This window comes from Herpailurus yagouaroundi, unplaced genomic scaffold (assembly GCF_014898765.1).
Source record: "Herpailurus yagouaroundi ecotype Mexico unplaced genomic scaffold, PumYag 139, whole genome shotgun sequence".
Classification (NCBI taxonomy): Eukaryota; Metazoa; Chordata; class Mammalia; order Carnivora; family Felidae; genus Herpailurus; species Herpailurus yagouaroundi.
The window spans coordinates 21,928,236-21,942,601 of NW_024412394.1; the positions used below are offsets into that span (position 1 = coordinate 21,928,236).

The window sequence follows — 14,366 nt, forward strand, 5'->3', positions numbered from 1 at the left end:
GGTTATACTAAAATGTTAGAAAATGCAATTATTAATTGTTTCCAGATTCTATTAAGGCTTACCTTCACAAAGTTTCTGCTTCATCACTTCCCTTATTTTGGATATTGCAATATAGTCTTCCACATAAAACACGTAAGTAGATGAAGGCTTATTGGCGATAGCTCTAAGTTCTGCATCCTCTGTTTCTGAGCCAACACCAATAGCAAATAAAGTGATTTTACTGTCTCTTGCTGCTTCTGCTGCATCCTTAACTTCATCTTGAGATTTACCATCCGTAAGTACCACTGCTATCTTAGTCAGAAACCGTGAGGACTTGGCAAAAAGGTAATCAAGAGCAAACTGGATGGCCTTTCCGGTCCTTGTGTTTCCACCCAGGTAGTGTATGGAGTCCATTGCGGCCATCAAGTTCTCTCCTGAATTGTGGCTTCCGAGGGGAATTTCCAATACAGGATAGTCACTATACTGGACCACTCCAACCTGAATAAACTTTGGTCCTATGTCAAAATTTTTTGTGATATTGACAAGCCATTTTTTCACTATTTCAAAGTTTTCTGGACCAACACTGTAAGAGCCATCTAAGATGAAAACTAAATCTGTTGGAGCCGTACGACAACCTAAGTGAAAAAGAAAACCATCAGAGCACATTTGCTGTATGAAAAGAAAAGCATAGGCAGTTTTTACTGCATGATTTTTAAGTAACCAACTGGGGGAGGGAGATTCTTTCACAACATACATGTATATCAAATCACCATGAGGTACACTTCAAATATCTTACTATTTCCTATGTCCATTATACCTCAATAAAGCTTAAAATTTTTTTAAAGTAACCAGTTCACTGGAGCTGTGTGGGATTAAATAAGATATACCGCCTAGCTCATGAAAATTCTTTCTGAGGGCTATTATTTTTGTTGACATTTTTAATTCTTTTATCTTAATTTAAGGATTAATGACTGAGCTTTAAAAGTAGGGAATAAAAAAGACATGATGTATATGACATGATATCTAGATATCTCTTTGTAGGGGCAGGTATTACCATAAAGCACCATTTTATTCTATTTCCCCACCCAATAAATGAAAACACAAAAATAAGCAAATAAATTATTTCCAGCTATACACTAGTAGCATTAAGTTATCAATGAAATATGGTTCGTTTACTGATAACCTGATGTATTTACAATAATAAAATAAACCAATGAATAAGGGAAAGAAATTTAAAAAGAAACTTTCTGCCAACTTCAGGATTCACCTAGTCAAAAAAGATCCATATTCTTTAATATAGTTAATAAAAGCTTAATGAACTGAGATCACCAATGCAGGTCCAATATCTCATTGTCAGCCAATAATATACTTGTGCTAAGCGAATCTATGTTCAAAAGTATAAAGCTATTTATTTCTCCAGAGCGATAAGGATTCTCGTTTCAAGATGCCAGGAAACACATGTGATCAGCACACCTTACATTTCTATTAAGGAAAATAAAAAACTACCGTTGGTTTAAGTTACACTTAGACAAGTTCTAAGCAGTTGTGGGGGAAAAAATCTTACTGGTCTTTTCCACACCGCACAACATGCCTCCAACCCTATTTCATTCTTTCAGTCTATATATATTAAATACCTACTCTGTGCTTGATATCCTGCTAGGTACCAGCTTCAAAGATACACAAGATATCTCGAATAGATATCAAAGTCTAGTAAGACAGACAACTGGCTGCTTAGGGAAAGTACAAAGTATTCTGAGAACATTTAGGAGGGGGTAGCAACATAACTGTGGAAAACCAGGGTAGATTTTGTGGGAAAGCTGACTGGGAGTCTGAGGTCTGAAAGGAGAGCTGTAGCCAGGTGAAGAGGAGGACCTCCTAGTAAGAGGGGATAGCAAGTGCCAAGGCCCAGAGATAAGAGTCAAACACTGCCCAAAAGACAAACTGGTTCATTTGAGTAATTCCAATAGTTTGAAATGGAAACAGAGCATGCTGAACAGCCATACTTGCTTTCTCTTTCTCTCACTTCTGCAAAGCAACAAAAATACTACTGTTTATGGCCCATATGATAAAGGTCACATATCCCTGGAGATGGTAAGTTGGAAGAGAATGAGATGAGTCAAGGTAATATGACAACAAATTTTGTTGCAAGTCTTGTGTTTTTACCCAAATCAATGGTCTCCCTTAAGTAGTGATCAGATGCCCAATTTAAAGTTATAATGGTTTATTTTCCATAGACACTGCAAATGAGATATCACAATTGCAAAGGACAGTTGTGAAGGAAAAAGCAATGTTGACTGACAATTAGTATTTGCATTTTCATATCTCCTTAGGAGTAAAGTCAATCAATCAATCAATCAATCTCTCTCTGCTTTCCTTTCCATTCTTTTCCTCATCTTTGTCTACTTCCGCATCTAGGATGATGACAGGGCTCACAGGAAGACGCCTCAATTTTAAAATTAACTCACCCAACACAGTAACCAGCAAAAAGAAACACTATTGTCAGGTGAACATGCAGTCAAGAAATTACGTCCCCCCTCCCAAAAACTTTTTTCAATGCCAAAACATAGATTTATCTCAACACTGTAACCATGATTATGATGCCACTCTTAAGGTGGTGGGGAAGTCCAAAAAAGCCTGAGGGACTCTATTCCAACATCCTCTGCCATGGTGACCACAGCCAGGCTTCAGGTTAGGGACAGCAGAAATGGAATTAGGCTCCAGAGGCGAATTTTCTAACCCAAGGGAGTGCAATTCTTCTGGGGTTTTTTGGAAGCTGGACTGGGATTACAGACATCTGCTTTCATTCGAGACACAAAAGGACAGGCAAGTTATGTTTACAGAGTTCTTTAGAGTTGTCCTTCCTCAATGCTATGAGGCTCATTGTCTAGACCTGCTAGTGTTTGTGTGCCACTTGATTCAGTATTTATAAACTCGAACCAGGTTGTTCTTGGCCCTTCATACCCCTTTCCAGAGCCACGGAGCATATATTTCACAACTGCCAGGTGAGCCAAGAACATGGGTATGAAAGCAAGTATTGCCGTTTATACAAGCTAGGCAAAATACCACTCCAAGAGACTTCTTCCTTAGAGAGATGAATTACCAGTGTCACCGGGGGGAAAAAAAATGGACTAAAGAGCAAAGGCATAGTTCTAATACTAGTTATGGCACTAATCAGCTGTGTGACATTAGGTAAGCCCCTTAAATTTTGCTGAATCTCTTTTCCCACCCAAAAAACCAAAGCATATCTACCTTCTATAGTGCTTGGGTTGATTAACCTATAAAAGTGTTATATAAACATTAAATTTATTATTGTTTTAATAAATTTTTAGCAAGTTGTCAAACCATATGATTTAAGTGTTAGAGAAACCATAATTAATTTACAGTAGGGTGTCTACGAGTTTGCAAATATGATTATAAGCAAAGTTTTTTTTTTTTTAAAAGCACGATATCTATAAATAATGGCCTGGGTAGCAGAACAGCGATTAATATAACCCTCCTTCTCTAATGCAAGCTCTCCTACAGGCAATCAGAATAATAATCACCATTTACTCAGATGTCGCTGTGCTAAGCCATTAAAATGCATTATCCTGTTTACGTGGATTATCTCATTATCTCTATAAGGTAACTTCATAGGATGGTCCTGATAATCATCCTATGAGGTAGATACTTCATCTTCACATCACTAACCTCATAAATGGCTGAGCATGAACTCAATATGAGACCATTTACTCCAAAGCCTAATGGGTAAAATAAACAATTACCACAGAATTTTCTCAAAATTACCTCTGATAGAAGTTTTTCCTCTCAGTTAATACGTAACACAGCAATTCATTTTATTTTAGGGCATTACAACATTAAAGACAATAAGAATAAGGTCCTTAAAAGAATTGCTTGAGCTCCACTAATTTGATTTCTACAATCGATTTGTTGATAACAAAAATGCTGATAGTTCTTACTTGATCTTATTTCTCCATCTTCAGCTAATACAGAATTCTGAAGAAGCAGGACCGAAACTATCCAAAGAAACATATTATGGTGAGCCATGTTTCTTCTTTCGTTCTAATATTTTGGTTTTAGGATTCCTAAAAAGAGAGAGAGAGAGAAAAGGAAAGTTAACTATATTAGAAAAATAAAGACAAATAGCTAGTCATTATTATAAGTCTAGATTTTTTCATTGTAATATCCAGCTGGAGTACAGTTTTTAGTAACCTTAGAATAATTTACATGTCCAAAATAGCCATATTTTTTAATGTTTATTTATTTTTTAGAGAGAGAACAGGAGCAGGGAAGGGGCAGAGAGAGAGAGAGAGGGAGACACAGAATCCGAAGCAGGCTCCAGGTTCCAAACTCTCAACACAGAATCTGACGTGGGGCTTGAACTCGTGAACTGCTAGATCATGACCTGAGCTGAAGTCTGATGCTTAACTCACTGAGCCACCCAGGCGCCCCAGAAATAACCATATTCTAAATATGTTATGCAAGAGGACAATGAATAGGAGCTGAGGAAAACTGTAAGTCTTTTAATTCATAACTATCTTGAAAAGGTATAAACTTTTCTAAAACTTTGGGCTTTGCTCAAAATATTTACTAGAATTCCTCCTTCCAGCATAGCCTGTAGAGCCTTGACACATTCTTTGTATTATCTCACTGGGAGCAAACATTTTTCTTTTAAAAATGGATTTGCATTTAAGAAACACTTAAAGGGCATCTGGTAAAAATATTTACATAATAAAGCGAGCGGATTTTAATTTTTTTTGAGCATTAAGAGCTATTTTATTTGATTCATAAACACTCAGTTATATGACCTTAATACGTCTTCTAAGTTAGTCCAAGGACTTCACTTCTGGTTAGAATGTGGAAAGTTGCAAGACACTATCATTCCCACCAACGTCAGATAAACTACACAACTATAGTCTTTTATACCCACTGGGAAAGACAGGATTTAAAGAAACTTAAATGAGTAAAATTTCAAAAGTTAGCAATCCTTTATACGATGGAAGAGATTCTGGGCTGATTTCATCCCTAGCAGAAAGGGAATCCTCTTCAGGAGGGTCCCAGACACAGAAAGAGTATGCCCCTAGTCAGCAATACTTGCCCATGAGTCTTAACAGAGTACATGGAACAGACAAGTACTACAGAGAAAATTGAGAACAACACGGAACAACAAGAGAGATCTACCTTCCTCTCCCTGTTCAGGTATCCAGGGAATTCCTCAAATGCAAATCTTTGGCATGCTGAAGGGGGTGGGGGGGAAGAAGCAACAGAACTCAACAGAAATCCCTTGGAAACATGCCAGTTCTTAACTACAGTGGAGAAAGAAAGAGAATTCAAAAAGCAGAAAGCTGGGGCACCTGGGTGACTCAGTCAGTTAAGTATCTGACTGAGGCTCAGGTCATGATCTCACAGTTCATGGGTTCCAGCCCCACATGGAGTTGTGTGCTGACAGTGCGGAGTCTGCTTGGGATTATCTTGCTCTCCTGCGCACTCGCTCTCTCTCTCTCAAAATAAATAAGCTTAAAAAAAAAAAAAAGCAGAAAGCCAAAGAAAGGACAAGAGAGAAAAACAGAACTTGTAAATACAAAAGGCTGGAAATCATACTGACAAGCTGAAAGAAATTTCCCAAGGGTCTCCCAAGATGTGAGAAGAAGCAAGAAAAATCTGATTTTTGATCAGGATTAAAATAGTATAAGCACATCCAGAGATGATGTAAAATGGCTATCATAAATATGTTAAAGGATCTAATGAGTAAGACAAACAACAATGAGCAAAAATATGGGAAATTTCAGAAGAGAGATGGAAACGTTAAAAAAAGATACAAACTGAAATGCTTGCCATGAAAAATATGTCAAAAAATAATTCAGGGGCGCCTGGGTGGCTCAGTCAGTTAAGCGGCCAACTTCGGCTCAGGTCATGATCTTGCAGTCCATGAATTCAAGCCCTGCGTCGGGCTCTGTGTTGACAGCTCAGAGACTGGAACCTGCTTCAGATTCTGTGTCTCCCTCTCTCTCTCTGCCCCTCCCCTGTTCACTCTCATTCTCTCTCTCAAAAAAAATAAACATTAAAAAAAATTTTTTAATTCAAATAAAAATGTGACATTTTAATGCTCACATTTCAGTAATCATTGAATTAGACAAAAAAATTAATGATTGTACAGGTTTCAAAAATATCAACCAACTTCACCTCACTGACATTTACAGAACACCTAACAGCAGCATAATATACATTCTTCTCACTTCTATTCAAAATGTGAATGCACTTCTATTCAAAACCGTACAGGAAGTCCTAGCCACTGTCATACTCAAAATGAAAATAAAAGATATAAAGCCTATAAAGAAATAAAACTGTATTTATAGATATGATTTTTCCATAGAAAACTTTTTGAAATCTACCAAGACATTAGTTGAATATGTCAATTTGGCAAGGCCACAAGAAACAAGGGTAGTAGGGTTTTTTTAAGTTTATATACTAGCAATAAAATTGGGGGGAAAGGGGAAATGTAATACTCTATTTAATAGTATCAGAAGCATCCTAAACCTAATGAAAAATGTGAAAGACCTCTACCCTAAAAAATATAATACATTGTTGAGAGCAATTAAAAAAAGCAAATAAAGAATCTATATTCATCAATTAAAAGACTCAGTCTTGGTTACATGTCCATCCTTCTTAAACTGACCTATAAATTCAACACAATCCCAATTAAAATTCCAGCATATTTTTAAAAGAAAGTGATGAACTTATTCTAAAATTATATAAAATTCAAATGATTTTGAATTAGAAAAACCATCTTAAATGAAGAACAATTTTCAATAAAGAACCATCTTGATTAAGAAGAACAAAATTAAGAGAATTTATACTACTTGATTCTGACTTACTATAAAGCTCCAATAATCAAGAAAGTGTGCTCTTGGTATAAGGATAACCATACAGAATGGAACCCAGTAGAGTTCAAAAACAGACCCACACGTCTCAGTTGGTTAAGCGTCTGACTTCAGCTCAGGTCATCTCACAGTTCATGGGTTCAAGCCCCATGTCAGGCTTTGTGCTGACAGTTCAGAGCCTGGATCCTGCTTCTGATTCTGTGTACCCCTCTCTCTCTCTCTCTGCCCTCTCCCGCTCATACTCTCTCTCAAAAATAAATAAACATTTTAAAAAATTACTTAAAAAAAAAAACAGATCCACACTTACGTGGTCAATTGATTTTCAATAAAAGTGTCAAGGTAAGTGAATAAGAGTCTCTTCACTAAATGGTGCTGGATCAACTGGACAAACACAATAAAATGAACCATCTCATCCTGCATACAAAAATTAGATAAAGCATAGACCTAAATGTAAAAGCTAAAACTATAAAGCTTCTAAAAGAAAACTTAAGAGAATATTTTCATGACCTCAGGATTAGGCAAATTTTCTTAGGACACAAAAACCACTAGCAACTTTAAACATGGATACATTCGATTTCGCCAAAATAAACACTTCTGTTCCTCAAAAAACACCCTTAAGACAATATTCACAATACTCAAGAAAAGTGACCCATATCCAGAATACATATATTTTTTAAACTTCTACAGTATTACTCAGCCATAAAAAAATAAAATAAAATCTTGCCATCTGTGATGACTTGGATGGACCTACAGGGTATTATGCCAGGTGAAATGAGTCAGTCAGAACAAGATAAATACCATATTATTTCCTTCCTATGTGGAATATAAGAAACAAAACAAATAAACAAAGAAAACAGAAATAGACTGAGAGACATAGAAAGCAAACTGCTGACAGCCATACAGGGGTGGGGTTGAAGGGCTGGGGTAATAGGAGAAGAGGATTAAGAGGTACAAACTTCCAGTTACAAAATGAGTAAGTCATGAGGATATAACAATACAGGAAATATAGTCAGTAGTACAGTAATAACCATGTCTGGTGACAGATGGTAGCTACACTTATTGTGAGGATCATTTTGTAATGTATAATATTGAATCACTGTGATACACCTAAAACTAACAAGATATTTGTGTCAATCATAGTTCAACAAATAAAAATAAAAATATTTTTTAAAAATAAAATAATTTACTGGCAAAAAAACCCCTAAAAATCAACAATAAAAGGGAAAATAATCTGGGGTGCCTGGGTGGCTCAGTCAGTTAAGCATCTGACTTCAGTTCAGGTCATGATCTCACAGTTCTGAGTTCAAGCCCCACATCGATCATCTGTCTCCCTCACTCCCTCACTTTCTGCCCCTCCCCTGCATATTCTCTGTCTCTCTCTCTCTCTTTCTCTCTTTCTCTCAAAAATAAACAATTAAAAAAAAGGAAAACAATCCATTTTTTTTTTAATAACGGGTAAAATTCTTGAATAGATACATTACATAGACAGATACAGAAATGGCCAATAAACCTATTAAATAGAACTCATCATTAGTCATCAGGGAAATAAATGTTAAAAACAATAAAGTAACATTTCACACCCACTAAAATAGCTAAAATTTAAAATTGACAGTATCAAATGTTTTTTTGAGACTATGTGGAAAAATTGGAACTCATACATTGTTGGTGAGAGTGGAAAATGAAATAACCACTTTAGAGAACTGTTAGGTTCAGTCTCTTAGAAAAGTTAAACTATGACCAACAATTCCTCTGCTAGGTATAAAACCTAAAGAAATGAAAACATGTGCCTACAAAAAGACTTTAAGGATGTTTATAGTAGTTTTATTCATAACTGTCCCAAACTAAAAGTCACTCAAGTGCTATCAACATGAGAACAAACAAACAAGTTGTGTGGTATATTCACATAAGGAAATAACACACAGCAATGACAATAAAGTGAACTATTGTTATAACCAACACATGAAAAAATTTTAGATTTGTTCTGTGTAATGAAAAAAGTCAAACACAAAAGAATACATAAAGCATGATTCCAGTTATGCGAAGTCCTAAATCACAAAACCTACTACCCATGGTTCTAGAAATCAGGAAACATTTGACTTAGATGAAAGAATTCAACGGGAGGGGCACCTGGTTGGCTCAGTCGGGTAAGTGTATGACTCTTGATTTTGGCTCAGGTCATGATCTCACGGTTCATGAGATCAAGACCCACACTGGGCTCTGAGTGGTCTTGGAATTCTCTTTGTTCCTTCTCTCTTGAACTCTTTCTCTCTCTCTCTCTCTCAAAAATAAATTCATAAAAACACTTAAAAAAAAAGAATTCAATTGGAAAGTGGCATAAGTAAACTGACTGGGTCATAGAAACATCTACACTTGCAGTGACGTTATTCTGGTGTATAAATTTATCTAAGCCCATTAAACTTGTGGCTTGATAATTATATAATTTGTTGTATATAAATTATACCTCGGTGAGAAACAATCAACATCATCGCTGTCATTTTTCAAATTAGGCTGGCCCCTCTGGACAAAGAGCTATAAAGGTCGAAAAATGTCAATGAGAAGCATTTTTGGTGAGTCATCACCAGGATGTACTATTTTATGGTAATAAGTTATGCTAATAAATATTGACTGGCTTCCACCCCAAAAGCATCAAAGTTAAGTTATTCTGCTCCTCTACCAAAATCATCCTTACTATTTTTATGTAGTATCTAATTCCTTCAGAATTCCTGGGCTAAAGTTAATTGTCTAATTTCATTCAATTCTAGATAGACAGCTATTAAATACCTATCAATTCTAAATAGACAGCTATTAAAGTAGATGATATAAAAAGGGCATTAAATACATGTTACAGTCATATTATTTAGCCTTTGAAACATAACAAACATAACTGGAATGTTTCATAAATATGTTTTATAACTATTTCATTGTACATAAGCTTAAGTGCAATGCATATAAACTGAGACATATCCCTGTTAGCATTTACGTCAATCACCTGGGGAGTTTGTTAAACATATGGATGCCCTAGCCCTACCCACTAGCTTCAGACTATAGAGCAAGGGAACAAACATTAAAAATAAAAAGTTTCCCATATCCATATGCTACTGTATACCAAAGTTCTAGAAATTCTGATGTAAGGTAATACAAAAAATGATAAATAAGTAACAAAATTTTAAACTCCTACAGTTCCTATTCCCCCGGTAGAGAAGTAAACTAGCAACCCCAAAGTGGAAAGCATTACTCAGAGAATCTCTTCAAGCAAAAATGTCTCAAAATTTGCTACTCAAAGAGTGGTCATATGCCACCCTTAAACATGGAAAATCCTGGAAACAACGTCTTGGAATGTCTTGGAAACATTTAACCTTTTAATGCTATAGGAATAATTCTTGATCCAGCAGAATGTAGGAATTAAACTGAGTTCACCTGTTAATGTGGATATGCATTAGGCTAAATGCACACCATGTAATCCAGGGTATAGATTTAACACTGCCACTAACTTTTCCTTAATATCTTTCCCATAATGTTCAAAAAAAAAAAAAAAAAGGAAATTGATGATCCATAATCTTCCTTTCAACTACAGAAATAATGATCCATATTCTCTGACCTCACATTCTTGTGATAATGAAAATGTGTAGTTTACAATGGTTAAGGCTACAGCACTTCATTTAATCTTGGGAAGTGTTGAAGAAAATAAGGTTTGCTTAGGTACCATGGCTTGCCTGTCACATGAGCTCTAATCAGCAACAGACCCAACACTTAATCTCAGGTTCTCTCACCTAGAATTCTTGACTATGTTCATTCAACAATAAACAGTTAGTAAGTGCCTATTATGTGACATATAGGTCTGGGAAATTCAGCAGCGACCAAACTAGATAAGGGATCTGTTTTCATGCAGTTCCTGTTCCAGAGGCTAAAGAAGTAACTTAGTGAGATAATTTCACATAACGGTAAATGCTATGAAGAAATACAAATAGTAACATGTAACTTGGGGCCAGGAGAGGAAGGGCTCTTGTAGATTTAGAAGTCCAAACAGGCCTCTAGAAAGATGCCATTTGAGCTGACAGCTGAGTAATGTTAAGGAGCCATCCTTGCCCAGAACTGAGGATAAACCTTTTGCAGATGGAGAAGTTTGGTTTGTTCTATGAACAGAACAAAGGTCAGTGAAGCATGAGTGTAAGAGCAAGAGAAAAAAATGGCAGGACTAAAATGACGTACCAAGGCCTACATGCAGTATGTTAAATTTAGGACTGTCTTCCCTAAATGCCAAGTGAATCCAATGGAGGGTTTTAAGGATAGGTGCATCATGATCAAGTTTTTGTCACATTTAGTATATCGTCCCACTTCCCAAATCAAAGAGCTTTAAAGCTTATTTATTGAGAGAGCACGTGCAGGTGTGTGCACACAAGTGGGAAGAGGGGCAGAGAGAGAATCTCAAACAGGATCCACACTGTCAGCACAGAGCCCAACACAGGGTTTGAACTTGCGAACCTTGAGAGCATGACCTGAGACAAAAATCAAGAGTTGGATGCTTAACCGACTGAGCCACCCAGGCACCCCAAGAGCTCTATAAATTTTAACATTTAATTCTCAGAGAAAGCAAGACAAAGATCAACTGATCAATTATTATCCTTTTTTTACTTTTCACTTCTCTTCCATTTCTTTACCCTCTGTGTTGTATCACATTTCACTGTCACAGTCCCTAACATTTTATTAAAATCAAAGTAACTACTTGTGAGTAAATTTGTGAGAACAGTGGATACAAATGAAAGCAAATTCTGTGTCTCTTGTCTCCTTGCAGTTAATGTTTCTTGCAGTGGGTCAGTGGTAAAGGCATGGGAATCAGCAGGAGGAGCCATCAGGAATGTAATACAAGCTTTCAAAATAAGGGACTGTCAGGAAAGATGCCATCTCAAAATCTGGTTGCTGTGCTCGGCTATAAAACCTTCACATAAAACTGAAGACTAAAAATAGTCCCCTCCTGGGACACTAACACTCAGGCTTATTTATAGGCTCTGCCTTTAAACTACGTTGTAAAACAGGAAAAGGTGGAGAAACAAATGGCAGTCCTCACACTTTCATGCACACATACGCACACACATCTATTGTGTTCTAGATTTCTGACATTATTATAGAAAGAAGCATTAAGTGGGACAGATAGACTTTAAAAGGGCAAAATGCTGGCAAAGCAGAAAACAAATTAAGAAATAATTCACCTATATACATACGGATGTATGTAGAGTTTGGTCTAGAGTCTGAGTTATCATTAAAACAACAGAACTATGGTTATAACATTTGCCATTTCACAGATCCAAGCAAGCCCCCCCAAAATAAATAACTAATCAATGCTACCTTGATTGTGTGTAACAATTTGTGGATATCTAAAAAATGACATTGGTTATATTTCTCTAAACAACAATCTAGTGTGGTAGGGCAGATGGGTAATTATAAATCCCCATTTCACAGATAGACTAACAAATTCAAAGATATTATGTTATACCTTGCAGAGTTTACCTTCCTGCTGCAGAGTGCGTGACTACTTTCGCAATTCATTTGTACATTACACAGCATCCATTAAACCCACACAAGACAAAGTGAAGTGCAGTAACTCGGTTGTCTGTAGTTTGGTGGAGTGGTTTAAAACTCCATCTGGCCATAGGAGCTTCTGAATACTCAAGCAACAAAATACACACATCTGTGCAGGCATTCAAATTGAGGCCAGTAAAAGACAGCCAAGGAACATGGAGCAAGTATATTTTATTTGCTTATGCCAGCAAATCCACTGAAATCAGGCCATAGGATTCTGTCGGTAATTTAAACTATGCTTAAAATGTAGCCCTTTTTTCTATCCCTAAATTCCTCTTATATTAACATATATTAGCCTAATTTTAATTCTTTTAATTCACCTCTAGTTTTTAAAACAAATTATTATAAAGGTAAAGACCTCAATTTCCAAAGAGATAGCTAAGAAAATTTTTCAACGTCTAACTCAGGTCAAATTATTCTCCAGCAACTTAATCTTCCAATTCATCCATGTTACACCAAAAAGAATGCTGGATAACAAGCCATGAGGTGTGAGTTCTAGTCATGCATGTCCCCTGTCTGCCTACTTAGAAAATAAAACATAACCATATGCAAAGTTAAATAGCAATATGGGATAATAAATACAAAATATATGGTATAAACAAAAGAGGAGCCAGGGTAAAGGAAATAGGTGGAAATGAACATTTTATGTTCATCCCAATTATGGTTTCTAAATACCATTTTCCATTAAAAGGAACCAGGGCTCTTTGGGAAAACAGCAGATTCCAGATCTGTAACGACAGAAATCTTGTCATTACAACAAGGAAGTCTCAAAAACTACTGGGATTAGATCAAAAGGACCAGAGAACTAAATTGAGGGGCTCCTACTGGGTAGCAATGAAAGCATCTGATCGTTAAAAATAATAATACAGTGGATTGAAGCCTAACAATTTGATAAACCTATGAGTTCACAATGATAAATACAAAAAACACCATGGGTCACCTTTGGAGGTTGCTAGTATACAAGTAAAGAAAGACAAGAATTTTCTTTTCCTACATCTGTGATACTTCAGGGTAATAAAACAGTTGATGAAGCAACAGTTAATAAATGCCAGGAGAATAACAGAATTAGAAAATCACATTTTGCAAGGCACCTGGATGGCTCTGTCAGTTGAGCGACCGACTCTTAATTTTGGCTCAAGTTGTGATCCCAGGGGTGTGGGATCAACCCCCACGCAAGGCTCTGCACTGAGCTTGGAACCTGCTTGAGATTCTCTTTCCCTTTCCCTCTCCCTCTCTGTCTCCCCCTCCACCCCTCTCCCTAACTTGTGCATTCTCGTTCTCTCTCTCTCTCTCTCTCAAAATAAAAAATAAAAAAAAGAAAATCACATTTTGCAATCTCTCATGAAATAATGGATCTAGGCAAGGATCACTAATGCTGCTCAAGGTCAGACAGGAAATTAGGACACATGTATTAGACCTAACAAGAGAAAACCTGGGTAAAAAGTAAAATTTAGAGTCATTGACAAAGAAACAAAATATCGCCAAGAAAAAGGTACCAAAAAACAGGCAAAGGATAGATACAAAGCATCATTATCATCTAATTTAATAATAAAGTTCTCAGTGATCTTTAAGAATATTTTGTACAGGATGTGAAATGCATGGTTTCCACAGTAAGATGTTTCTGTAATAGCTTAGTGAAGCAGGAGAAAGTTATATTCTCAAAAATTATTAGAACTATTTTTATCCATTAATGGCGTGTATCTATCTGCTAAAAATCAAGGAGTGCAAGCATTATGTGGCTTAGAAAATATTAGACTGGGTTTTGCAAGATTGTATTAGGCCTGATTCTGCTATATCATATGAATTTAAGCAAGAGAGAAAGGAAGAAATCAGCTGGGACTGCTCCCTGGGACTTGGTTTTCTTTTCCATGAAAACAAAAAGGTTGACCAGTCAGTCTGTGATAATCAGCAAAATCAATTTACATGAAGTCT

At 36.3% G+C, this 14,366-nt stretch overlaps 1 protein-coding gene across 3 annotated transcripts in view; it reads right to left on the reverse strand.

Moving 5' to 3' along the window:
- The window catches only part of COL21A1 (collagen type XXI alpha 1 chain), a 174,043-nt gene that overhangs the window by 121,456 nt on the left and 38,221 nt on the right, over positions 1 to 14,366 (reverse strand). For 2 of the 3 annotated variants that reach the window (XM_040473805.1, XM_040473803.1), the window contains exons 2-3: positions 3,936 to 4,061; positions 63 to 614 (exon numbers count right to left, since the gene is read on the reverse strand). In XM_040473805.1, the coding sequence (XP_040329739.1) occupies positions 63 to 614; positions 3,936 to 4,023 (640 nt within the window). In that variant the 5' untranslated portion in view covers positions 4,024 to 4,061. Of the gene's footprint in view, positions 1 to 62; positions 615 to 3,935; positions 4,062 to 5,157; positions 5,278 to 14,366 lie in introns of all 3 variants that reach the window. The other variant, XM_040473804.1, reaches the window with a different exon arrangement.